General features: G+C 41.4%; 1 protein-coding gene across 2 annotated transcripts in view; it reads left to right on the top strand.

Annotated features, from left to right (window-relative positions):
- Nucleotides 1–27,500, top strand: part of ABCG8 (ATP binding cassette subfamily G member 8) — a 645,419-nt gene that overhangs the window by 163,345 nt on the left and 454,574 nt on the right. For both annotated transcript variants that reach the window (XM_044060063.1, XM_044060055.1), the window contains exons 4-5: nt 1–52; nt 24,429–24,561. The exon at nt 1–52 is cut by the window's left edge and continues 187 nt beyond it. In XM_044060063.1, coding sequence (XP_043915998.1) covers nt 1–52; nt 24,429–24,561 — 185 coding nt within the window. The remainder of the gene's footprint in view (nt 53–24,428; nt 24,562–27,500) is intronic.

Raw genomic sequence — 27,500 nt, 5'->3', positions numbered from 1 at the left:
AGCAAAATTACGACTCCCAAAGCATTTTTCGAAAGAGCAGCAGAAGAAAAGGGTAATTATAGCTTACTTTTCCATTATAAAGTGAAGCTTTGTTGTTGTAGAATATGTAAACATTTAATCATGAAAAAACATTATATTAATTTGTCACTCTTGAAGCAACTGCCAGTATCAGCAAGAGTAAAATCAGTACAGTTGTCTTACGCAGATCTTGTATTCAGAAATATATAGGCATATAGTCATGCATGCCAAGTAATTTGTATATAAACTATTTACTGCTCAGTATTGAATTATGAAAGCACTTTACAAAAAGCAAAACCATTTATATATATATATATATATATATATATATATACATATACATATACGTACATATACATATACGTACACAGACACATATATATATATATATATATATATATATATATATATATATATATATATATTTCCCATTCACATTGCCGAAAATACAGTTTTCCAAACTACATTTTGCCTAGACCAAAACTCCAAATTTACACTTCTCCAGAACGACACTTTGCTATCGCACTGCAGTATGTATGAACACATATACTGTTGTCACTGTAGTGCGATCTCAGAGTTAGTATTTATAATTAGCAGGGGGTGTGCTATTTCGCAGAAGTGTAAATTCAGAGTTTTGGTCTCGGAAAAGTGTGGTTCGGAGAACTGTACTTTTGGCAATGTGAATGTGATCCATACACACGCGCACACACACACACACACACACACACACATATATATATATATATATATATATATATATATATATATATATAAATATATATATATATATATATATATATATATATATATATATATATATATTATACATTAGTATTGCACTAGCCCAGATATGTTCATTAATTGTCAGAATAGCAGATTTTATCTTGTATAGAAAATAATTAGGTTAACTAATTTGTACAATGGGGTTAGAACTTAAATGTTGAGAACAGTGCACTCTTTGAAACAAATACACATAAAAAAACCCTGTCATTGATTAGACTTCTAATCAACATACCATCCCATCAAATACATGCAGACATACATCTACACACAAACAAACTTGCCAGTATACCATCTAATATCCTAAAATAAGCAAGTACACCCTATACAACACTTCTGTGCATGGCAAGCCCCTCCCTCACACACAAAAAGTACAGTTGTGTACACTTAGCATAAATGTAGATGTTCAAGTGTATTCACTGTTGCAGTCATTACATTTGGGTTATCTGCTTGCAGGTAGCCCTCAGTTGGCCTGATTAACAAAGTCTTGGGTTCTGCTTCGGTTGCTGTCCCTTCTTCCATGACGTCAGGTTGTCAGGGGTATAAAACATGCAGCCGATGCCATTACATCAGTTTTTCTTGCCCCAGATGTCAGGTGCCCACCTAATGGGAAGCAATTAAATATAAAAGTACAAAGATATACCTCCAACAAAAAAGCAAATACACCAGAAAGGCTTTTAAGTATAGTAAAGGAAAGTAGAGGTATAGCCAAAAGAAGTTAGGGGGCTGGAGGGAGGGTAACCAGGACTGCAACAGTGAATGCACTCGAACATCTACATTTATGGTGAGTGTACACAACTGTACTATGTTCTTCATGTTTCACTGTTGCAGTCATTATATTTGGGTAGATTCCCAAAACTATGGTCGGGAGGAGGAAATTAGATAGCATTAGGGCCAGCTATAAGGCCCTGCAAGACTGCAGTGGCAAAGCCAGCTCTAGATTTAGAGAAAATTGGCAAATGATAATGCTTGGTGAAAGTATGTACAGAACTCCAGGTAGCAGCTTCTAGGATGTCCCTGGTAGGGACACCTCTGAGAAAGGCTGTAGAGGTAGATGCAGCCCTGTTGAAGTGAGGTCTGATCCCCTGGGGGATAGGTTTTCCATGGTGCTTATGGCAGAAATTAATGCAATGTCTTATCCATTTATAAATGGTTTGCTTTGAAATAGCCTTCCCCTCTGCCCCTGCAGCAAATGCCACCAGCAGTTGTTCAGATTTCCTTTGAGGTTTTAGTTAGAATCTAAGTTGTCTGTGCACATCTAAGAAATGCAGTATCCGTTCCCCTTTATTCTGTGGATTGGGAAAGAAGGTTGGCAAATGAATGGACTGATTAAGAGCCACACTGGATACCACCTTGGGCATGAAGGATGGAGTGGTTCTGAGGGACACCCTGTCCGCATGAAAGATAATGAAAGGCTCCACTGTCATAAGGGCCTGTAATTCAGATACCCTTCTAGCTGAAGTGATTGCTAAAAGGAAAGCTGTTTTCCAAGAAAGAAATTTTAAGTCTGCAGTAGCAGCTGGCTCGAGAGGAGGTAGAGTGAGTTTCTCCAAGACAAGGTTAAGGTCCCAGGCTGGGGTAGGAGCTCTCCTGGGTGGTCTCAAATTTTTGGCCCCTCTGAGGAACTGCTTGAGCAGTGGATGAGAGAAGAGGGGAGGTTCTGTGTTATAATAAGCTGAAATGGCTGAGGCGTGGATTATAATGGAGGAAAAAGACAGACCCTTGTGAACCATCTCAGTTAAGTATTTGTAAAATCTGAGGTAAATTGGGTGCTGCTGTGCTCATTCCTTGAGATTGGTTCCAGGCACAGAATCTTTTCCATTTTTCAGCATAAGATTTTCTATCCCTAGGCCTCCTTGCCTCTAAAATGATATCCATCACAGGTTTGCTGAGGGATGGTAAAGGAGAGATTAAGTAATTAGCCAGGCTGCAAGGTTCAGTGTTAGAAGCTGAGGGTGCAGAATCTGGTTCTCCTGCTGATACAGCAGGGAAGGAGTCTGAGGCAGGTGCCATGGAGATAACCATGACACACTGCGCAGGAGGGGGTACCAGTGTTGGTGCGGCCACTCTGGAGCAATCAAAATCATCCTTGGTTTGTCCTGTTTGATTTTTAGTAGTGCTTTGGAGAGCAGAGGCAGAGGGGGGAAGGCATAGACTGATAGGTTTTTCCAGCTGAACGACAGAGCATCCACTTTCCAGGCTTGTTTGTGGGGAGTCCTTGTGCAAAATATGTCCAATTGGTAGTTCTGGGGAGAGGCAAACAGGTCTATATCTGGGCTACCCCATTTACTTGTCAACATGTTGAAAATCCTTGGTTCCAGTTTCCACTCATGTGGGTCCATGAGGTTTCTGCTTAGTCCGTCTGCCAGTGTATTTAATTTTCCTGGCAGGAATTGAGCTTGTAGGTGCACTTGGTAGCTCAAGGCTGTGTTCCACAATGCCATGGCTAGTCTGCAGACGGGGTAAGAATGTGTACCTCCCTGCTTGTTTATGTACCACATAACAGTTGTGTTGTCCATCTTTACCATTAGTTGTCCTGGAAGAATGTGGTCCTTGAAGGCTGTCAGAGCATTCTGTACAGCTAACATTTTTTTTTGATTGATATGCAGGTGCATTCGACTTGGGTTCCATTTGCCCTGAATGCACTTCCCTGCCAGGTGAGCCCCTCCATGCATAGTCTGATGCATCTGTTGTTAGGGTTTGGGTGGCAGGGGGTGGTGTGAAAGGCAGTCCCTTGTTTTGGTGGCAGGCCACTGCCCACCAAAGGAACTCTAGGCGTAGGCAAGGTATGATAGGAATCATTGTTTCTAGGTCTTGAGAATGTTGCCACTGCCCACCAAAGGAACTCTAGGCATAGGCAAGTTATGATAGGGATCATTGTTTCTAGGTCTTGAGAATGTTGACATCATAGGCTTTTTAGATACCACTGTAGTTTCCTCATATGCAGTCTTGCATATGGAATTAGAAGAATGCAGAAGGCCATGAACCCCAAGGCTTGCAGTATTTGTCTTGCAGATAGCAGGGTTTTTGTGGCCACTTGTTTGAAGTAGGTTGTCAAATAAATTTGTTTCTCTGGCGTGAGGTAAGCCATCTAGTTCATAGGTTCATAGGTTCATAGGTAGGTACTAGACTGTCGGCCCAAGGGCCTATGTAAGCCTAGCCAACAAGGTTCCCTGGCTTACGCCACCCAAGAAAGTTATTTTCCTGTACCACTGTCAAGCAGAGACACAGAAGTGATCCCCAGGGTGTATTTATTTCCCATCCAATCATCAAGATTTTTCTTGAAGAGTGCTAATGAAGAACTTTGCTTGACATAGATGGGTAGCCTGTTCCAGAGTATGGGAAGTCTCTGGGACAGGAATCTATCCCTCCAGCATGTCCTGTTTATTGTGGTGACAAGGTTTAAGTCCCTAGAGCGTGTAGCTTGGAGGGATTGGGATTTCTTTAGGTGTAGCATGTCCAACAGCTCTGGGTTTGACATACCTTTATATGTTAGGCAGAGATCACCTCGGAGTAGGCAATATGCTACGGAGTAAAGCTGGAGTTTTTTTAGGCGGTCAGTGTAGGGCATTTTTTTGAGGCCAGTAATCCTCTTTGTGAGGTATTTCTGTGACCTTTCCAGCTGCTGCAGATGTCTTGTGAGGTACATTCCGAAAGGGGCGTTGTACTCTATAATGGGTCTAATGAGTGTCGAGTAGAGGGGAACAATGACCTCTTTTTTCGTGGATGAGAACCCTTTTATGATGAGGTGTGCCACGTAGAAGGACTTCCTGACTACTGTGGTGATGTGACTATAAAGGAGAGACTACTGTCCACCTGGGTCCCAAGGTCTCTTATCACGCATTCGGTGTTAAGTAGATTACTGCCTATGAGGTAGTTCATGGGTACAGAGTTTTTACCAAAGGGGATGACACTGCACTTTTTGGCATTGAGCTTGAGGCCATGGCTCCGACACCAGGCATCTGTCTTAGCGGGGCCCTTCTGTAGGATGCCCACATCATTTGGGGACTTGACTATGGCTCCTAGTTTGCAGTCATCTGCAAACCTTGTTAGCCAGAGGCTTTCTGTGTTAGCCTGTACTTCAGAGAAGTAGATACCAAACAGGAGAGGTCCCAGGACGGAACCCTGTGGTACTCCACTTATCACTGCTTTGAGGTCAGATTTGGAGTCTGCAACCTTTACAGTGTGGGTTCTGTCAGTGAGCCAGTTGGCAACCCATCTTGTGACATAGGGATTTGTACCTAGTTTAGTGAGTTTAGCTATAATTCCAGAATGGGGGATGGTGTTGAAAGCCTTGGCAAGGTCAAGATAGGCTGTGTGAACCACCTTACCCTCATCTACGGCTTAGGTGACTGCCTCAAAGAAGTCAATCAGGTTCAGGAGGCATGATCTGCCTTCTACAAACCCGACCTGAGTGGGATCCAGAGTTTGGAGGTTACCAATGTCTTTGTTTATGAGTTCCATGATGATACGTTCCATGGCCTTGCAGACCAGGCTCATCAGGCTAATAGGTTGATAGTTCCCGGGATCAGTGGTGGCTCCCCCTTTGTGGAGTGGGATAACTGTTGCTGTGCACCATTCAGTGAGCACAAAGCCTGATGCGTGGCTTATACTGAACATGGTGCTTAAGTGGTGAGCCAGTTCGTTCTGAAGTTCATATAAAATGCAGCCTGGGATGTTGGCCGGTCCCATGGATGCTGTGTTTTTGGCTTTAGAGAGTGCAGCTTTTACCTGTGTAGTTGTGATTACAGGGACTCTGCATTCTTCCTGTATAGATATGGGCCCTTTGGGGGGGGGGGGTAAAGTTAGCACTGAACCTATCTGCCAGGATGTTGGCAATTCATTTTTGTGCCTTTGTGCTGTAACTCAGAGCAGATCTGGGTGTTGCCATCAAGATTCTTGACATAGCTATAGAATGCTTTCTGGTTGTCCTTAGAATTAGTGGTGATTTTGTTTTTGTAGCTAGCTTTGGAGGATCTTATAAGGGATCTCAGCTTCTTACTGAGGCTGACCAGGGAGCTCCTCCACTCATGGGATTTTGCTCTCTTTTGCAACAGTTTCTTCCTTCTGTTGTACAGTTTGTTTATGGCAGGAGACCACCATATTGTCTTCCTTTTTTTGGAGGATAGTGTCTTGGTTCTGTTTGGGATAGCATGATTCATGCACTCATGTAAGTGCTTATAGAGTGCATTTGTGTAGGATTCAGCAGTTGTAACTGTATTGTCCATCTGTATGGGTGTCATGAAGTTCACCACTTCTGTCTTAGGAAGCATGAAGTTGGCTTTGGAGAAATTTTCTACTGTGGTTTCCTTAATGGGGGTTGGGGGCAGGATGTGGATATCAAGAGTGATTAGCTTATGGTCGGAATGGACCAATGAGGCGTTGACTTCAGATGTGGAACACCAGTCACTCATGTTGGTAATGACTAGGTGTAGGATATTGTTGCCCCTGGTGGGGGTGTGGATAAGTTGATCCAGGGCATTGGAGTTTATGAATTCCAGAAAGTGTTGAGCTAAGGAGTTGGTACATGAGTAATTTTCCCAGTTAATGGTGGGGTAGCTGAATTCGCCCATTATTATGGTGTTTGGTTGAACCCTAATATTTTCCAGTACATCATTTTCCAGAACATCTGGGAAGTTGTATTCAAGCTTGCTCCCAGGAATATAATTTGTTGACAGGGTACCAGGTGTGATTTCTTTTCATTTATGGTGTACCCCAGACAAGTTAGAACCCTTTTTACAAAGGCCAGATGATTCAAAAGTATGTCCTGGCTTTCTGCCTGAATTAGACAATCATTCAGGTATGGGTATATTTGAATATTTCTTTGCCTGCAAAATACAATAACTGGAGCTAGGCACTTTGTGAATACCCTGGGCGCAGTAGATAAGCCAAAGGGCAGTGCAGAGAACTGATAGTGCTTGTAGCCTGCTTTGAAGCGTAGGTATCTTCTGCAAGATTCCCTGATTGGGATGTGCAGGTATGCTTCTTTTAAATCTAGTGTTGCCAACCAGGCATCTTTGCCTAGCATAGGAAGTAATTGGTGAAGAGTCAGCATCTTGAATTTTGGAATCTCCAAAAAGGTGTTTAGAGTAGACAGGTCCAGGATAGGACGCCATGAATTGTCTTTTCTGGGTACCAGGAAAACTCTTGAGTAGAAACCTTGTCCCTTTTCCTCTTCTGGTACCAGTTGAATAGCCCCCATGCTTAAGAGAGAAAGTACTTGTTTTTGGGCCTCTGCCCACTGATTTGGGGGTAGGTCCGGCCACCCACTTGGTGTTGGCAACATGTGGAAGTGAAATCTGTATCCGTGGAACACTATATTTAAAACCCATTTGTTCTGGGTAATGAGTTCCCAATTCTTTGCATGAAGAGCAATCTTTCCCCTCAAAGGGGCAGTCAGTTGATAAGTGCTTGGAAAATTTAAAAGGAAGTCATTGAGACATTTACCATAGGGGGGAGTCTTATTATTCCCAGATTTAGAAGTGGAGGCCCCCCACTGCTTAGTTCTGTGTGTCCCCTGGGACTGAAACCTGGGGTTTTTGCTGTGTCTGGGTTTGGCTTGAGAAGACCTGGAATTCTTAGAGGGCCAGTGCCTACTAAATCTAGGAGGCTGAACTTGTAAAAAAAATCTTTAACAGTTTGCATAGATTTAGCTTTGTCTTCCATCTTTTTAAGAACTTCCTCAGCCTTGTTGCCAAACAGGCGGTCCTGATTTAAAGGAGCATCCAACAATTTAGCTTTAACACGATCAGGCAAAGATTGCTCCTTAAGCCAAGCATGCCTTCTGAGCACAGACCCAGTAACAGCAGCCCTGCAAGAGGCCTCTAATGAATCAAAACCACATTGCAAAGTATGTTTTCCAACTTGTTCAGCAGAATGCATTAAATCCTGTAATTCTTTATTTTCTACACAGTCAGGAATCAACATCATTTTCTGTTTAAGCAGTCCAATAACATGTTGCTGATACTTTAACATATGAAACTGGCAGTTTAAAGTCCTAATGGCCAAGGTTGCAGAAGAGTAAACCTTCTTACCCCATCTATCCAGCGCCCTGGAGTCTCTATCAGAAGGGGTAGGATTTTTAGCAGTAGAAGCCATAATGGCCTTGGGACCCTGTGAAATAGTCTCTGGATCTGCAATAGGATTTTTGAAAAGGAACTTGTGGGACTCAGGGACCCTGTAGTATATGTCAGGTTTTCTGGGAGCAGGAGGCAGGGAATCAGGGACCAAACTAGATTCCGAAAAAGCATCATCAGCAATGTCTAGTTCTGGAGGAATAGCTAAAGGCCTATGCTGAGGTAGGTGAATGAAATCCCTAAGCCTCTTTTTTGAATCAGAAAAATCCTGGCTTTCCCAGTGGAAATGCTCCCTTAGAGTATGTAAGGTTTCCCCAAAAGAAAAATCCTCAGGAGGGGAAGCAGAGTGAATGGAGTTCTCTGCATCAGAATCTTCATAAGTATATAAGGGCAAATCCAGATCATCAGAAGAATCAGGAAAAACAGAATTCTGATCAGAAGATTCATAATCAACTTCAGTCCTAGGCCTCTTAGAAGGGGGGGGGTTGGCTACCCCTGATTAGAGTTATTAGATCTTCAGCCATTCTTATCATTTGTTTTTTAGGCATAGAGGCCTGAGCATGTGGCCTGGGCATTGGTATTTAGGCATGGATTGTGATTTAGGCCTAAGTAAAGAAAGAGACTTCAGTTTAATATGCAAGTCCGTAGGCCTGAATACACCCTCAGAAGCCGGTGCCTGCACAGCGGCTCTGGACACATCCAAGGTAGAGACATCCGCGGGTTCCATAGTTGAAGCATCTTGCTGCATACCGGACAATGAATGGGTCTCAGTAGAGGCCTGCGATTCAGAAGTAGCGGGTATCAGGGGCTGTGAAAGCACCTCACTGAGTACCGGCGTACTGGCGACTGGCTTAGGAGAAGCATCGTCGGCAGTTTTGGACCTCAACGGCCTGTCTTTGTCTTTATCTTTGCATTTTTTCGGAATCCCGGTAGTCGGATGGCTAACTGATGACATTTCTGGATAATTAAACTGAGAACTGAAATATTTAGAGGCGAAAATATACCGACGACGGATAGTGAACTGATAAAATAAAGCACAAAACCGACAGCAAGGTACGTCGTGGTCAGGGCCTAGGCAAGGAATATAGTACAAATGAAAATCTTTATGAGGTATTTGCTTTCCACAAGTAATGCAATTATTAACTTTTACTGACATTGGTAAGGAGCAAGAAAAAGTTTCCCCAACGGGGTACTTAGCTTTAGTTGACGACTTTGGTTCTGAAATTCGAAAATGAAAATTTCAGGAGTTGGCCGATCGGTACTTGCGAACTGCTTCTGCTTCGGGCACCGCACGGCAAGAAAGACTGATGTAATGGCATCGGCTGCATGTTTTATACCCCTGATGGCCTGACGTCATGGAAGAAGGGACAGCAACCGACGCAGGACCCAAGACTTTGTTAATCAAGCCGACTGAGGGCTACTGCAAGCAGATAACCCAAATGTAATGACTGCAACAGTGAAACACGAAGAACATCTTACATCTGCTAGCACTCGCCTAATACAAACACATTGCTAAAAGCTGCTAACTATTCAATTACCTCTCTGTCCTCTTTCTTCCCCTCTTCACTACCTCTCTGTTCTTTACAATGTACACTATTCCCACCAATTATCTTCTTATTCCCACCTCATTGCCTTCCCCCTTATTGCTACTGATTTTACTACAGTCCTTCACTATCACAAACTCTTCACGTTGTAATGTCCAACTTCACTACAGAACATCTATCTGAACAGAGTCCCACATTATAATATCCCAGAACTAGCTATCCACTCCATCTTTAACTTCTTACCTTCTTCTCACATATAAGAGCATTTCACTTTTTGTTGACACTGGAATGGTAAACATTTAAGACTAAATATATTTTCATGTTGTTCATTTATATGTATCTGTGTGTACGACTGTGACAAATTTATTGTCTTGTACTAAACGCAAATGCCAAAAATAGTGTCATGTGCTAAATGTTTGTTTTACATTTTTTGTATTACTGTTTGTGTAATGCCTTCAAGGCTGGGTCATGCCTAAAAAAAGTCAACAGACCAGTGTACACACTTGGCTAACAAATGTATAAATGAATATATCCAACTTCAAAATCTCACTTACCCTGATTGACCGATGCTTGGGAAGCAGAGTCAATATGTATATATGACCATTTCACTTATAGGTTCATAGGTTCATAGAAGGTTACTAGTCCAGTGGGCCTACAGCCTTTACAAGCCAAGCCATATTTATCCCACATTGCCCCAATTGTCTGTGGTTAGGTTAGTGAAGTTTGCAGAGGTAAGAGTCTATGATACTTAATACCAACTTTCTCTGTCCAGGAGGGACATGGGATCCACCCTACCTTTCACACAATCTGCACCAAGCATACTTTCCCATTGTTGTATTCTTGATAATTAAGCTCAACACATTAAATCTAATCATCAGTACACTGTTGAGCATTCACATTGTAACCCATAGCATGCGCACACACACACACACACACACACACACACACACACACACACACACACACACACACACACACACACACACACACACACACACACACATACACACACACAGAAAACATACAGCATGCTATCACTCAGTCCAACATACAAAACCTACACAATACCATACAATCAAGCAATCTCATAACAATACTGACACACACACACACACACACACACACACACACACACACACACACACACACATTCTCTTACACACCGACTGCTTTTGACCCTCACATCAAGTAATAAAATCCACTTTGCAAGTCGCAACACACTTTTGGTTGCTACCTGCAAAATACCAACCAAGTTACAGTGCTTTTGGCCACTCACACCAGCTGACAAAGTGCACACCACAACACACAATCAACCATTCACTCTCACTCACTGCAAGCCAACCTGCAACCAGACAAAAACAAACAAATAGATAGATAGATAGATAGATAGATAGATAGATAGATAGATAGATAGATAGAAAGAAATACCTACACACAAACATCATCCTGGTAGGCCTAGCACTTCTCTAATGTAGTAAGAAAGAAGCTAGACCTACCACAGCAATGTCAGATGCTTGCACACTGATGTATGTTATATATGCTTGACCAGTATGTATAGATGATAAAAAGTGTCTCTTGGATATACAGAGCTCATCAAACTGACTTGCAATAAGACAGCTTCTGTTAAATAAGACAGTATGTATACAATGGTTGTCTTTCTCAAAAAAAACAAAAACAAAAAAACAAATACTCCCATAAGTATACATTTACTAAGGTGAGGCCCATTCAATCCAAACCATTTAGACCTCAGAACTATCTGTAAGGTGTCTGGAACAGACCAGAAACTTCAACAGACTGTTTACTACAGGCAACTTCACAAAAACAAAGAGCATGAATGATTATGGCTAATGCTGAGCTCAAGTTTCTAGGTGTCTTTTCAATCAGCATCATGAGTCATACAGTTAAGGTGACTTTCTGAAAGACCCCATCTCTGCCTGACCCCCATTATGGATGGTGAATATTTGTTCCTTTATAAATCTGTGGGCTTCATTTAGACTCTATAGATACCCTTGTTGTTAGCTAGATTGCTGGTTGTGATGGTCGTCACCTATCTTTCCATGCTCAACTAGTCTTTATTACTATAAGTGTTAGTCACTGGTACCATTTCTCTGTACACTGTGGACAACTAACTCCATTCTTTCTGTTCCAACCAACCTTGTCAACCTGTTCTGCATTTCCCACTTAAGTCTCTTAATTTGAATCTTTGTGTTTCTAAAGTACAGCTAAACAATCCACTTATACTGTCCTGATAAGGCCACTAAAAAGACTGAAACATGCATGCAGTGGCACCTGGTGACTTTAAATTAAAGGGGGGCAGCAGGAGACAGCTGAATGCGTGGGGTCAATGGGAAGGGGTGCAGCCACCTAGAAAGGGGAGGAGCTATGCTCAAAACCACAAAAACTGTAACTTTAATTAAATATTCTGCCCTGGGTGCCAAACCGTCATTATGAGAGTCCAATCAAGACAAAATGAAGTCTAGAAGAAAAAAAATATTTCAATGCATTGGCTGCATGACAGCTTACTTACTATCTAGATGAAAACAAAAAGGTTGTGAGGCATGAAAAAAGAAATTACTTTTTAAGTACATTACTGGAATGCCAGTCAAAATCAAGTATAAGTAAAACAAGCAGCACTTAACTCAAACCACTTCTCCTTGCACTGCATTTCTAATTATAATTTATATTCAGCTTTATTAAAGTACCAAGTAACATGCTGAAAGTAGCAATCTCTGTGATACCCCCACTTGTAAAAATGTTTCTTATCCATAAAAGACCTGCTGCCTGGCAACAACTATCTACTTGTTTCATGAGGAAAACCTGATCAAAGTAAAAAATGAAAAGCAAACAAGAAACAAGCTTAAGATACATTGCTTAAAGAATTACTGTACAGGTAATGGACCACACATGATAGATTGGCATTATGTTTGGTTTACAGGTAAAGCCTGCAAAGATGACTGCAAGTCTCCAACAAATGTAATGAGCTTCTTAAAATAATGTAACCCTGTCCTTTATTACAAATACTGTCATATGCATTTCAATACCCAAGGCTTATACATTATCTAGTTATGTAAATATTCTCTGCATGGCAACAACAGAAAGGCTTTCAATGTTGGCAATTCTTTAACAGTATGCTTATTAAAGCTTACTTGCATCTTACAATCTCAGACAAGCTTACCTGATGGTCATTAAAGCATTGCTACTTAAACACAGAGCAACAGGCACTTTCTGAGTAATAATAAGCATAAATCAACAGTATAAAAATATGACAGAAGCCAAAACATTCTGCAAAATCAAGGACAGAATAAAAGTAGCACTTGTGTCTACCTTGGATGGAGGGATACTCTGCACATTTACACTGCATAACTGCCCCTTGCCTTGCTTGGACACATCCAGAGTCACTACATGGGGGAGTGGGGTGAAACAAGTATGTCACAATTTGAAATGTCTCTGGCTGACTGTGATGGCCCTGACACATTTGTCATACCTCTCAATCTCAGAGCAAGAAATCTGGACAAAGCCATACATAGAAGCAGGAAAAAGCCCCCAAAATAATGACAATTTTTAAATATTGCTCTTATAAACTTAGAAAGATAATAGAATAGTAGGTCTTGCACAAGTATGAATTTTCTGAAGGGTATGAAATCTGAAACTCAAATGTCTTTCATTATTTTCTAACTTCCGTCTTTAATGATTTGCTACTAGTTTGCCAAAAAAAAACCAAAATGGACCAAAAATGTGATGCAAAAATATAAAATAGCCACACAATATAGCTGGGAACCTGTCAAAAGTCTTTCCAGGCTTGATAGTTGTTGCTGAAGCACCTACCAAGGGGAGAAGACGCTGAGAGAAGAAAGGAGCCACTTTTGAGATTTTAAGTATTTTCTTCTGATTTTTTGTTTAAAATTTCTGCTTTGCTGCCTACTTTTCGGCATTTTCCGGCTTGCTAAAGTTGATATCTGTATTAGAAACAGTATTTAAAACACATCTAGAGCCTGCTTACTGCATTTCCTGTGTTGCACTTAATTTAAAATAGTTTTTTTCTTAAAATTGCATTTTACCTGACTCTGGCCTAGCACTCAAGTGTGGGGTCATTTATTGCACTGTTCTGACTATTTTGCTACTTGTGTATCTCTGCTACCTTTAAACTAAAACAAAAAAACAAAAAAATCTTGCTTTTTTCCCACTTTCTGAAATTTAAAAAGTTCAGTTACAGATTTGCTGTTCTGAACTGTTTGTAAGTTTCTTGGAGGTCAGTGCTTGCTTGGGCTAAAGGGAAATCTCTGTGTTCAACAGTGGCAGTGATTAACACTGAACAGCCTGCCTGCCCCTGTAGGAGTGGTTACTGCCTAGAAACATTTTTGGGCTAATTCCCAGCTCTTTCAAGTTCCCTGCCTTAAAACCTGCTTTTGCGTGATTTTGCGCAGAGCGCAGCATCGGGCAGTGCTGCTTAAACGGGTTTAAACTATTCCCGGCTCTACAAAGTTGGCTCTTCACTTTTTCCCTTAGAACTGTTCTAAATCTCAAAGTAAGCACTTTATTTTCATTCTAAAGCCCTGCACTTGATCTTATAAGTAATCTTATAAGTAAACACTAATTAAAGCACTACACCCTCTTATACTCCTTATAAGTACTTGGCTCCCTATTGGTCCTTTCTGATCAGTCAAAAAACTGTTCCTTATACTGTTCTGGCATGTTCAATAGTCAGTTTCAGATTTACTCTCCAGTCCAGCTGGTGAATCTGGGTATCTTGAGGCAATGTTACAACTGCCTTATGTACACAGACCACCCTCTCCTCCTCCCATCAAACTCAAATATATGTGAGAGATGCAACTATATAGCCAAACTGGAGGCTGAGCTCTCTCAACCCAGCACTGGCATAGTCAATCAGGAGGAGAAGGTAATCACACACACCACTATTCCAGTCTCACATAGACCTATCACATCAGCAAACCAAACACATAAACACACAAAAACATACTCGGAGGCTCTAAATAAAAATCTGCCAAAGCAGCACAGACCTCCAAAGCAGACATCCAAGCAACCGCTACCCCGCAACAATACCAACATATCACATATTTCACAAAGTCAGTGTGCCACACAGCCACAGCCCTTAAGGCTAAACAACACACCTAACACACTTGTAATAGGGGACTCTAATGTCAGACACACTGACGTCCCTCTCACCAGACTGAACAAGAAGAAGGTCACTGTAAGCTGCCTGTCAGGTGCCAGGATCCTCCACATAACACAAGCACTGAGGTCACTCCAAAGCAAATACAAATATGACTCCGTCATTGTCCATGCTGGTGTGAATGACCTGAGACGTACCTCCCTGGACTACATGAAAAGAGACATAGCGGAACTCTCTGATCATGTAGCCCAGACTGGTATGACCCTGACCTTGAGTAGCATCTTGCCCTCACCAAGAATGATGCCACAGTTTAAAGACGAAATGATCAATTTTAACAATTGGCTAAAGTATTGGTGTCATTCTAAGGGGATTCAGTGTCTGTCAGCCTGGAATGTCATGCTTGACAAGCCATGTTGCTTCACTAGTGACGGCTTGCACCTGTCAACCCTGGGCTTTCGAATACTGGCTAAGGCTCTTGCCACCCCCATAGTGCCTTTTTAGGCAAGGCTCAAAAGACAAACCCACCTCCATAGACAACACAAGAAAAAAAAAACTAAGGGTAATGCTGCTCAACGCCAGAAGTCTAAACCTCAAGATGCAGCACTCGAGGCTCTACTCAGTATGGAGAATATCGATATCTGTGCAGTGACAGAGACCTGGTTCAAGGCCACAGAGAGCACCCCAGCACTACCAGGTTATCCCTCATACCATGCTTTTTGGCCCCAAAACCCAGACCGAACCACAAAAGGAGGGGGAGTATCCATATTCATTAAAGATACCCATACCTCCAGGTTGGTGGCACTACACGAAGCATCGGAGACCATCCATGTACAGTTAACAGTGGGCAAAACTGCCTTTCAGTTTGTAGCCTGCTACAGACCACCCTACCAAACTCAGGAAGCCCACTCGGCCTTCATGAGAACACTGGAGAGTATGAAGGTCTCTCCAAACACAATAATATTAGGTGAATTCAACTACCCAAACATCGACTGGGAAGACTGCTCAAGCCCCAACACCCTTGCCCAATGGTTCCTAGAATTTATAAACTCAAATGCTATGGAACAACTGGTCACCACTCCCACAAGAGGGGATAACATATTGGACCTGGTCATCACCAACATGGGGACTCTATGTTCCACACCAGAGGTATGTCCCTCATTGGTAAGATCAGACCATAAATTAATCTCATTGGACATCCATTTCCCATCCCCACACCCAGCCAAGGAAATCACTGTGAAAATTTTCTCAAAAGCAAATTTCACACTTCTCAAAACTGAGGTGGAATCCTTCAAAGCCACCGGGCCAGTGGAAAATACTGCCCAAACAGCAGAATCCTTTACAAATGTATTCTATGGACACCTACAGGAATGCATGGATTGTGCTATCCCAAATAAAACCAAGACTCACTCCTCCAAAGGCAGGAGACCAGTCTGGTGGACCCCGGCCATAAATAAGCTATACAACAGAAGGAGGAAGCTACTACATGATAGAGCAAAATCCCAAAAAGGGAAGGCATCTCTGATCAGTACTAGCAAGAAACTACGATCCCTCATAAAATTATCTAAGGCCAGCTTCGAAAGAAAAATTGCACAAGACACTAAAGATAATCACAAGGCCTTCTTTAGTTATGTCAGGAATCTGGGGGGCAACTCCCAGATATGCTCTGAGTTAGTACAAAATGACAAAAAATACACTGATCCCACAGACATTGCCAACATCCTGGCAGACAGGTTCAGTGCAAACTCCCCAAAAGATCAAATGTCTATCCCAACAGAATGTAGCCTCCCTGACATCACAAATGCACAGGTGAAAGCTGCCCTCTCCAAAGCAAAAAACACAGCATCAATGGGACCAGACGGTGTCCCGGGCTGCGTCTTACAAGAGCTCCAAGAAGAACTAAACCCTCACATAAAGTCACTGTTCAATCTCAGCCTTGTTACAGGATATGTACCCAAGGAATGGCGTACAGCAACAGTGGTCCCGCTCCACAAAGGTGGTGCCACAACGGACCCAGGAAACTATCGCCCTATAAGCCTGACTAGTCTGGTCTGCAAAGCTATGGAGCGTATCATCATGGAACTCATAAACAAGGACATTGGTAACCTCCAGACACTGGATCCCACCCAATTCAGCTTTGTTAAAGGCAGATCTTATAGGTTCATAGGTTCATACTAGGCTATCTGCCCTAGGGCATTTATAAGCCTTGCCAGAATGTGTTTGGCTTTCGCCACCCATTTTAAATTTATTTTGCTATGCCCTTTTTCGAGGTTAGTATACTGTGCCTCTGTCTAACAGTGACACAGAAGTGATACCCGGGGTAAACCTACGATCTCCCATCCACTCATCAAGATTCCTCTTGAAGAGAGTCAATGAGGGACTCTGCCTAACCTGGACTGGGATTTTATTCCAGAGTGAAGGGAGCCTCTGGGTTATGAATCTTGCCTTTTGAACCTGGTCGACTTCTTTGAAACAGTTACCAAGGCCATAAATGAAGGGAAGGTAGTCCACATGGCATTTGGGATGTACCTTACCCGACACCTGCAGCAGCTGGAGAGCCCCTAAAAGTACCTCACCAAGAGGATCAAGGGACTCAAACAGATGCCCTATGCAGTTCGGCTAAAGAAACTCCAGCACTACTCAGTTGCTTACCGCCTACTCAGAGGTGATCTATGCCTGACGTATAAAGCCATGTCCAACCCAGAATTAATGGACATGTTCCACCTCAGGAAATCCAAATCCCTTAGAGCTACACGCTCCAGGGACTTAAACCTCAGCACAGAAATAAATAGGACATGCTGGAGGGACAGATTCATATCCCAGAGGCTGCCCTCACTCTGGAACAGAATCCCAGTCCATGTTAGGCAGAGCCCCTCACTGACCCTCTTCAAAAGAAATCTTGACAAGTGGATGGGAGATCATAAGTTCACCCCTGGGATCTCTTCTGTGTCCCTGCTAGACAGGGGCACAGTAAACTAACCTTAAAAGGGCTATCTTCTGTGACCTACTCTACAGAGGCACAGTAAACCGATCTAAAAGGGTGGCAAAAGCCAAACACACTCTGGCTAGGCTTGTAAATGCCTTAGGGCAGATAGCCTAGTAAAAACCTATGAACCTATGAACCTATAAAGAAGGGACACTTTTTTAATATTAGTACTGCTAACTTGAGCAGCTGACAAAATAAAAAAATCTACATGCATTTCTGAAATAAAAGTAATCTATAACTCTGATTATTACAGTTATTTCTTAATTGTAAGCCCTCCACGTTTTCTTCCAAAATTGCTATTTTGCGGCGGGATTATTAGGGGAAGATTAATATTTTGAGCTAAAATTGGGGACAGTTGAGAGGTTTGGATATGCCTAATTCTATAAAGTAATTTATTTGCATGTATCTCTCAACCTGTTAATGCAGGAAATCTGGACAAGGCCAAATATACTGGGGGAACATATAAACAGTATTATAAATTGTTGTATAAACTGAGACAATTGATTAAATAACAGGTCTTGCTTTAGCATGCATTTTTCTGAAGGTTATGAAGTCTGAAACTCAGTGTCTGTCATTATTTAGTGACTTAATTCCTAAATTATTTGCCAGAAAACCACACATTTTATGAGGAACAAACCAAAAATAAAAAGCAAAAATCTATTCATTCTGTGAAAATCTGGACAGTTGAGAGGTGTAGTTCAGCCGGGGCCGTCTTTGAGTTTGCCGCCCTTCCCCCTCACAAAATCATGGTTGAATGCAGCCTCCCCCCTGCAGCCATTCCAATGAACCATTACTTGGCTATTTCACCCCATTTACCATAAACAGTAATGTGCATACTGCTTTACTTCTACTATGATTTGGATTTCATTTGAAAGTTTTATTTTGCATTTTACAGCACAAACACTACGACATCTGCTAAATAAAGCAATGCAATCTCACAATGAAAACAGACTTAGCATTAAAACTTCTCTGCCCTTAAAACTCACATTCATTGAAGCAGCATTGAAACCCACATTCAAAGAAAATACATTTTGCCAGTGACAGATAAAGATTAACTTTGGGCTGTTTTCAAATCATAGGCCCCTTGCACATGAAACATACACATGGTCTTTGATACACCTTCCTGATTGTATTAAATTATATTCCTTGTACAATATAGTACAGTTGTTAGAAGGCGTTTTTAATTTGTTTTGAACATTTCTCCAGTAAACAATGAAACAAAATGCATGTACCAATAATGACAAAATTGCCCAGTTCAGAACATTTTTCCAGTAAACAATGAAACAAAATGCATGCACCAATAACGACAAAACTGCCCAATTCAGAACATTTCTATCATAAAAGTCTACTCAAACTTCTACAGTCCACCAGTATCAGTAAATATGCACATATCTCCGAAGAAGTAAAAGTCATCTAAATAATTCTGCTAGCAAACGACTTTATATTTCATTGTTTCATCTACAAGTAAAATGCCTGTTGCCCTTGAGGAATAAATTGCCTAAGTTGCATTAAAAAAACGATAAGCTAGTAATATTGCAATAGGGAATGGATGGCAAATTGATAACAGGTTCATAGTTACTAGGTATCTTCACCAAAAAAAGGACTGCAGCATCCACCCCCTTTACAATACAGTACAATATCAGCAATGCATCTACCTACTGTGGGAGTAGAACCCACACCCTTCTGCATCAAACGTAAGTATACTACCTATTGTGCCATTAACAATGCAAGCAGATTCAGCATAAGCAGCACTAAACTTTTGTTCCCCTGCAGCTCTCAACTTGTAAAATCTACTTGACACTCAGCTGTCTCTCTGAACTTTGCAACTCAAGAAATCTGGAAAAAGCCAAAATTTAGGGGAGGGGGCAAAAGACCAAAAAACAGGGGCATATTTTAAACATTGCTTGTATAATGTTGGAAAGTTGCTAGAATAAAATACTGTGTTACCACCATATATTTCACTGCCAAGTATTGAACCCATGACCCTGTACAAAACAGTCAGAGCAACCTACCACTATCCCAAGCCATCTGTTTTAGGAAAGAAAGGAAGACTGAAACATAAATGGCTACCATCTAGTGAATTCAATTCTCACCATAGCTGTCAACATCTTAGCACAAAACACCTGAACAAAGCCAATAATGGGGGAATATAGCCCCCAAACATATTCAGTGAGTTCAGTTATCACCATAGCTCTCAACCTTGGCACAAAAAACCTGGACAAAGCCAATAATGGGGGAATACAGTTCAAAAAATAGGGACAAATATCCATCGAAGACACCAGAGTAAACCCACACAAACACAGGGAGGACATGCAGACTCCACTCAGAAGGCACCCCAGCCAAGAATCAAACCAGACAACCTGTAGCTGTCAGGCAACAATGCTACCACTACACCACTGCACTACTGGCTGTGTTAAGAAACAAAAATACAGAAACCACAGATTTTATGAGGAATAGAACAGAACAAATATGAGGCAAAAATCTGCAAATCTTTTACAAATGGTGGTGGGTAGGGAATTCAGGTTCTTGCCACCTTGGGCCCAAGGTACAGGGTTCAAGCCTTATTCTCTACCCATCACCATGTAGCAACTGGGGCAACACACAAACACACCCTACCTCAGCCAAACAAGTCACCAGATCCAGACCCAAGTTGGAAATCTGTCCTAGTAGGAGTTTCACACACCTGCTCAACCTATCTGTTCCACAAGAGCACCAGCCTCATCGTCCTATCCTGCCTGCGAGAGCACCAGCTTCAGCCTGCCTGCAGTCATTGCAGTCTGATCCCCTTCCAGTCTATGCAGTTCTAACTGCATAGACTGCTGGGAAAATTTGGACTTGCATGTTGCCTTTGTAATCTGGACTGCTGGTGGAGACAGTCTGGATTCTGTGCGCATGCTCCAGACTGGCTCACCAGCTGTCCGAATATCAGGAAATGCCGCTCATGTGCGATGTTCCAGGACTTGCGGTTGATTTTTATTTTTTCATTCTTGTCATTTTATTTTATTTTTTGTTTTATTTTCATGCTTTACAGCTGGGGGGTAGCAGTCCTGCAGTCCAATAGCACAAGCTGCCCCTGCATGCATGTCTACAGCTAGTGGAGTTTGACTTTATTGGCCTGACTATACCCATAAAGACAAACTAGACAGGAGAGTGAAGACCAGCTGCAGAAAGGGAAATGCAGAGACAGAAAGTGACAGTCACTAAGGTGGAGCAGAAGGAAAAGAAAGATGGTTCAAAGGTTATGGAAAATACACAGAAAACTAACTATTGGGAAGGAAAGGTCATTCATGACTACTGAGGTACATCAAATATGATAACAGGCCAAAATGTAAGGCACAAGTAAATGGGGTACTCATTGTAAGAATGGGAGGATAAAAACAGGGAAAGTGTTGAAGCAATTGTAGATAAAGGGTAAGGGTTACATGCAGTTTTAAAAATTAAAAAGTTCTGGGTATTCTCAATTTGCATATATTCCATGGGACTCTGTTAGAGGATTTAATGTATTACACAGTGAAAATTCTAGCTTGACTATTTTTTTTCTTACAGTTTTTACTGAATGGCTTGTCTCCCTGACCTTTTGATACTTTGAGTTGGATGTTAGTTGGGATATTTTGCAGGCACCTTAATTTTTATGGACATCAGGTTTGATTTGAAGCTTTGTGTTTCTAAAGTACAGACAAACAATCCACATATGCTGTGCTGATGAGGCCACTAAACTGGCCAAAACATGCATGTCCACAGCTACTCGGATTTGGCCTTATTGTCTTGAAAGTACCTATAAAGACTTAAAAAGTAAAAAGACATAAACATTCCGAAGCCATGTAGCTGAATCATTGTATGCCCTTAAGGGGTCATTTGCATATATCCCATGGGCCTCCATTACAGGAATTCTAAGGTATTACACAATGAAATGTTTCCCTTGACTGGGCTTTTCATGCAGTTTTTATTTCTTATTGAACAGACTGCAGCAGCCATAATCAATACAGCAGTGTATTAGCATCTTAATCTTCTTGATTGATCAAAACAGCAATTCACATGAAAATCTAATCACCCTACTCCTTTGGTGTACAATTCCTGTCCACTTACATCACCTGCTCAACATTTAGCTGCATCCCTATGTTAACTAACAATATGCTCCCTGGCCTGTATACTATCAGCATAGACTTAAGCTGTGACATGCTAACATAAGTAGACAGCTCTCTACAAAAAGACAGCACACCTAGATACCATCTGCAAAGCAAACATATTGTTGATATACACAACATAACTGACTCCCTTCAAAAAAGAAACCCACCAGAATTAAAAGCTACTTTTTTGATATATTATCTAGGAAAAACTGTCAAATTACAAAGCTCCTTGTACACATAATCGTACCAACCCTATAGGTGTATTATGGGATAGAACTAGACTAGTAGGTGCCAGCTGAGTGACAGTAGAAATCAGTACAGGCAACAACCACAACCTCACATTCACCTTTGTGTAGAACCCAGTAAAGGGAGGTCCTGCAGGAGAATCTCCTTGTTGCAATCCATGTAAGATGATCTTAGGATATTGGAAATTATATCACACAAGAGCATCAGTCCCAAATGGCTGAGTCTACTTAGGAAAAAAATAATTCTCATACCAAGTGGCCTTCAACTCATCTACTAGTCAAAATACCATTCATGAATAGGAACAAGGTTACATTGGATTTTGCTCAGCAGATCCAAAATGATTTGCACATTTCAATGCAAGCAAATATTTTAGAAACAACTCACCTATCACAAATATTAGATGGCTCATTGTCCATGACCCATGTCCATTTTGACTATCTTCTGTGTTTTTTTCATCTATATGTGAAAGATATCCTAAGGGACTTGAAGTAAATAAGTAGGCTCTGGTCATATCAGCACTTCTGTGGTGGATTATAAGAGGTGCAAAATGGGTGGCTGCCCAGGACCCACAACTTAAGGAGGGTCCAGTTGCTCCTGTGGCACAACCACTGTTTAATATACAGGAAGTATATCAAACACATGAATGGACCAAGGTACAGGAAGAAGTGCAGGAAGCACTTTACTGAATGGGTGTACTGGAGAATGGCTTACTGACTGAACGTGGGAAGCACTGAGAATGTCAGAATGGAGAATAGCTTACAGATACAGATTGAGCCAAGGAGGCTCTTAGAATGGATGAGTCAGAAGATATGCTTTTCAGAGAATAGATTTAGCTTTCAGGAGGAGAGCTGGGAGATACAGCTCTGGAGCTCTGATCTATAGAATGGCAAAGATCAATATTACAAGTTTGTGTGTGTGTGTGTGTGTGTGTGTGTGTGTGTGTGTGTGTGTGTGTGTGTGTGTGTGTGTGTGTGTGTGTGTGTGTGTGTGTGTGTGTGTGTGTGTGTGTGTGTGTGTGTGTGTGTGTGTGTGTGTGTGTGTGTGTGTGTGTGTGTGTGTGTGTGTGTGTGTGTGTGTGTGTGTGTGTGTGTGTGTGTGTGTCCTACATGACAACATTCTAGTGCCCAGACCATTATCAGTAGATGCTAAAACAGAGCACTATATGGTTAAGCGACTTGCCCAGAGTCACACAGTAGGTAGAAAGAATCCAACACTGCATCCATGACTACAGAAAGCAGCTCATTAAGAGCTTAGAGCCTTAATCTTATGCACTGTCAAACATTCATACCCTTCTTTATTTTCTGATAAAATCACTGAAGGTTAAAAGTCACTGATGTTTACAGTCAGTCAGTAATGCAATATTAATGCACTGCTTCATTTTGTCAAAAGTACAGGGTTTGAACCCTTTTACCTCCATTTATCTTCTGTGTGACTTTGAGCAAACTGTAATTGATGACCATATCTATGTGTGTCTTTAAATTATATATATAAATTATAAATTAGTGTAGTGGGTTAATGCTGTTGTCTCCACTGTCAAGGGTGTGTGAGTTTGTATCCTTCCCCTCTCTTCTTATTTTAGTCTGCCAAGTGGTGTAGAGGATTAAGGCTATTAGCTATATTGTTTGTGGTAGACGGTTTGATTCTCTACACCCTCATTTGCCTACAGTATGATCCTGAGAAAGTTGCAAATTGATTGAGTAAACGGGAACATCATCATACAAGTCATGTTCCTTGAGTACGATCCTTGTTTTGTCAAATGTCGACGGTATGTTTAGCTGTGAATAAATTGGACAGCATTAAGTCTTTGAGTTTAAAGTTAATATTGTAACTATAAATGCATTATTAATTTACCTTGTTTTTTGCAGGCATGCAAGTGTGAACTACACAGTGTTTGGACAACAGTAGTTTGTGTAGCACTTAGTTCAGATGAGTAAGGCTATGAACTGTTAAACAATCTGCTTCCTGTAGTACAGGGATTGATTCTATCAGCCTTTATTTGTCTTCTGTGTAACACTGACCAAGTTACTTCACCAGACAGTACTGAAGGGCTACTCCTGAAAAGGGACACTTGTATCCAATAGGCTATCTCAGACTGTGCAGACGAGGTGCACTGGGAAAATCCCAAACATATGGTCCAGTAACACCTGAAAGTGTCACACTGAGTGAGCACACAGCTTTTGTAGACCACAGTTCATGCCAATACTATCGGCATTGTTAAGGCATCCTGGGGGAAACATGAACATAAAGGAGCTTCTGCAACACTATGTAGGATATGGCCTGGTCCTGCTACCCAGGACTTAAACCTACAGACTAGGGCATAGGCAGGACTGTTCTCAGTTTTAGTCAAAGTGTGGGGAGAAAAAAAATTAACACAGAACAAGAGTTTCATAGCCATTGAGTAAATGGAGTCTTGACTTCACTGAGATTCCCTAAATCATCATTTTCTGTCTTGCTTTGTTGCAGCACTACAGTAATCTGTAAGGATAGCAATCTTTATTGTAAAATGTGTCTATAACCTGACAGGTAGAAGATGTTATTGCAGAACTGAGGCTACGACAATGTGCCAACACCAGAGTGGGCAACGAGTATGTCCGAGGTGTCTCAGGTGGTGAAAGAAGACGGGTGAGCATCGCGGTGCAGCTTCTCTGGAATCCAGGTGAGTGCAGCATCAGAATATTTGTTTTCAGTTCTGTTTATGGAAATTCATTAAAGGTAGATTCAGACTTCAACATTTCACTTATCCTGGAGTGAGTATAGACAGTAATGCAATAATTGTGTTACACAAATATTTGTTGAAAATTTATGCTGGCAGTCCTGATCTAGATACCCAATGCTCCTTTACACAGAAAAATAGATATATAAGTGAGATGTATATTTAAGTCTACATTTATATCCTCACACCCTTCTTCACAAATGAGTACAGGAAAAGTAAAATGGCAGCAGTAGATGCTTGTTTGGTGGTGCTGCGGTAGCGTTGTCGACTCACAGCAAAACGTTGTCCATTCGATTCTCAGCTAAAGCGTCTTCTGTGTGGAGACATGCGTGAAGGGGCGTACCTTCGTTGAAGGTTGTGCATCAGAGCTGGTAACCCGGCACGTAAAAATCTTCTACCAATTATTAGCGGAGCGGAGTTCCGCTGTGGCAACCCCTAACCGGGAAAAAGCCGAAAGACACAAACAAAGATGCTTGTTGAAATTCTGATGACAATAGCTGCAATCTCTGGAATAGCAGAACTGCAAGCATGAATGGAAAAATATATGATAAGCTGAAGGATGGAGCAGCTTGATGTACCGTGATCTCACATTTAGTGTATATGCACATCACAGGGGTGTGGGAGCACAGCACCCCCCACATGTGAGGGATGAAAGTAGGCAGACTCTCCCTGCAAACATACATAACGGTGTGCTATTAAACTGCCAAAATGATGATTTTTTTTTTGAAAGAATTACTATTTTTTGGAATGTCAGAATTCAGAATTTTTTATCTCATATTTGTAATAGTGAGCAAGTGACAGCGCATACATTATATGCTTACCAAATCTGCTGGTAAACTGTGCCTATGTGGAAGCTGTTATTGACAAAGGGTTCATGTTCCTTCCCCATGCTCTCATCATACCATTACTACTCTAAATAACTGCTAAGTCCATTTATATATACCATCCATGTCAAAGCATATTACTTTGAGTATCTGCCATATAAGCCCACACATTGTCCCTATAGCAACACTACTTTCTCTGTGAAATAAACTCATTTTGATCCTTCCTCTTAATCCGCACTCTCTGAGAGCTTGCTATGACCCTTTTCATAAGTAAGAAAATTCAGAATAAAGTTTATTTCCCCAAAAACATAATTGCTTTTATTCCTGATTAGGTAGTGGGGTATTTACTTCATTAAAATTCATATTCTGCCAATATTTCTTCTGCATTCAGATACCACTTTATTGTTTTTTATTATTCATTTAACCACATAAGATTCATTAGGTTTAAGTATCTCTTTTTAATAGTGCCTCAGGAACATTGGCTAGTGATTTCACTTATGTAAAGCAATATAATAGAGAGATTCTGATTGAAACCAAGGATTAAAGGTTGAGGCTTGTTAACAGTTTATAGCCTTAACTATCTGTGCTTCAGTGTCAGATTTTAACAGCTTACTGACAGCAAGGTATATAATATCACACTGTTCCCAGTCATTCATCCCTTACATAAGATGGCCTTTTTGGTATCAACAAAGGCCTTATTGGTTACCGTGTAAATCATCTTTTTCACATTTGTACATATTAAATTAATATTAATATTGTTTCCCTCGACCTCCACTCCCTAACTGTGTGACTTTGAGCTAGTCACTTAACCAAACATCGCTCCTGGGCTGAGTATGCAAAAGTTCCATGGGGATCAGTGCGCTACCCCAGAAAAGAAAAAATAAAATAAAAAAATATCATCCAGTTTTCCATGGTTAAAATTCATTACCACAAGAAAGTCATTTGATTGCCCTCATTGCAGTCTTTACTACAGCTGTTGATGTCCAATCCTTTTAAAAATGCATTACACTGTTATATATCATATCATTAACATCATCATCAGCAGTACCATCCAAGTCTCTTCCATGTATCTTCCTTAGAATGTAAATACAAACTACGTGTACCTGGGCCTTGTCAGTTCATCATCTTTTTCTTTGTGCTGCATGCCGCTATGTTCCTCATTATCTTTTCTTCTTCATAGGTTCATAGGTTCATAGGTTCATACTAGGCTATCTGCCCGAGGGCATTTATAAGCCTAGCCCATAGTTTTGTGGCTTACGCCACCCCTTTAGTTTGGAGAAACTATGCCCATTATTTTGCTGTGCCTCTGTCGAGCAGTGACACTGAGGTAACCCCTGGGGTGTATCTGCGATCTCCCATCCATTGGTCAAGATTCCTCTTGAACAAGGCCAGCGAGGTGCTCTGCCTCACATAAACCGGGATTTTGTTCCACAGCATAGGGAGTCTTTGGGTGATGAATCTATCCCTCCAGCACGTCCTATTAATAACCGTGTCGAGGTTTAAGTCTCTCGCCCTTGTGGCTCTGAGGCATCTAGATTTTTTGAGATGAAGCATGTTCATCAAATCTGGGTTTGACATGGCCTTGTATGTCAGGCATAGGTCACCTCTGAGCAAGCGGAAAGCAACTGAATATAACTGGAGTTCTTTCAGTCGGGCAGCATAAGACAGATTTTTGAGACCCTTTATCCTTTTGGTGAGGAACTTTTGTGGCCTCTCCAGCTGCTGCAAGTGTCGGGTCAGATACATTCCAAATGGGGCATTGTACTCGATCATTGGTCTGATGAGTGATGAGTATAGGGAGACTATGACTTCCCTTGATCTAGATGTGAATCCCTTCATGATAAGGTGGGCAATGTAGAAGGTCTTCCTAACTAATTTAGCAATATGAGTGTCGAATGAAAGGCTACTGTCAACCTGGGTTCCCAGGTCCCTAATAACTTCTTCTGTGTTCAGGGATTGCCACCTATATGGTAGCTAGGGGTAACCTTATTTTTCCCGAAGGGTATGACTATGCATTTCTTGGCATTTAACTTTAGGCCATGGCTCTGGCACCAGTTA

This window comes from Protopterus annectens, chromosome 1.part0 (assembly GCF_019279795.1).
Source record: "Protopterus annectens isolate FY-2018-M chromosome 1.part0, PAN1.0, whole genome shotgun sequence".
Classification (NCBI taxonomy): domain Eukaryota; kingdom Metazoa; phylum Chordata; order Ceratodontiformes; family Protopteridae; genus Protopterus; species Protopterus annectens.
The sequence above is the reverse complement of the archived record's forward strand: the minus strand, read 5'-3'. Positions and strand labels throughout refer to the sequence as shown.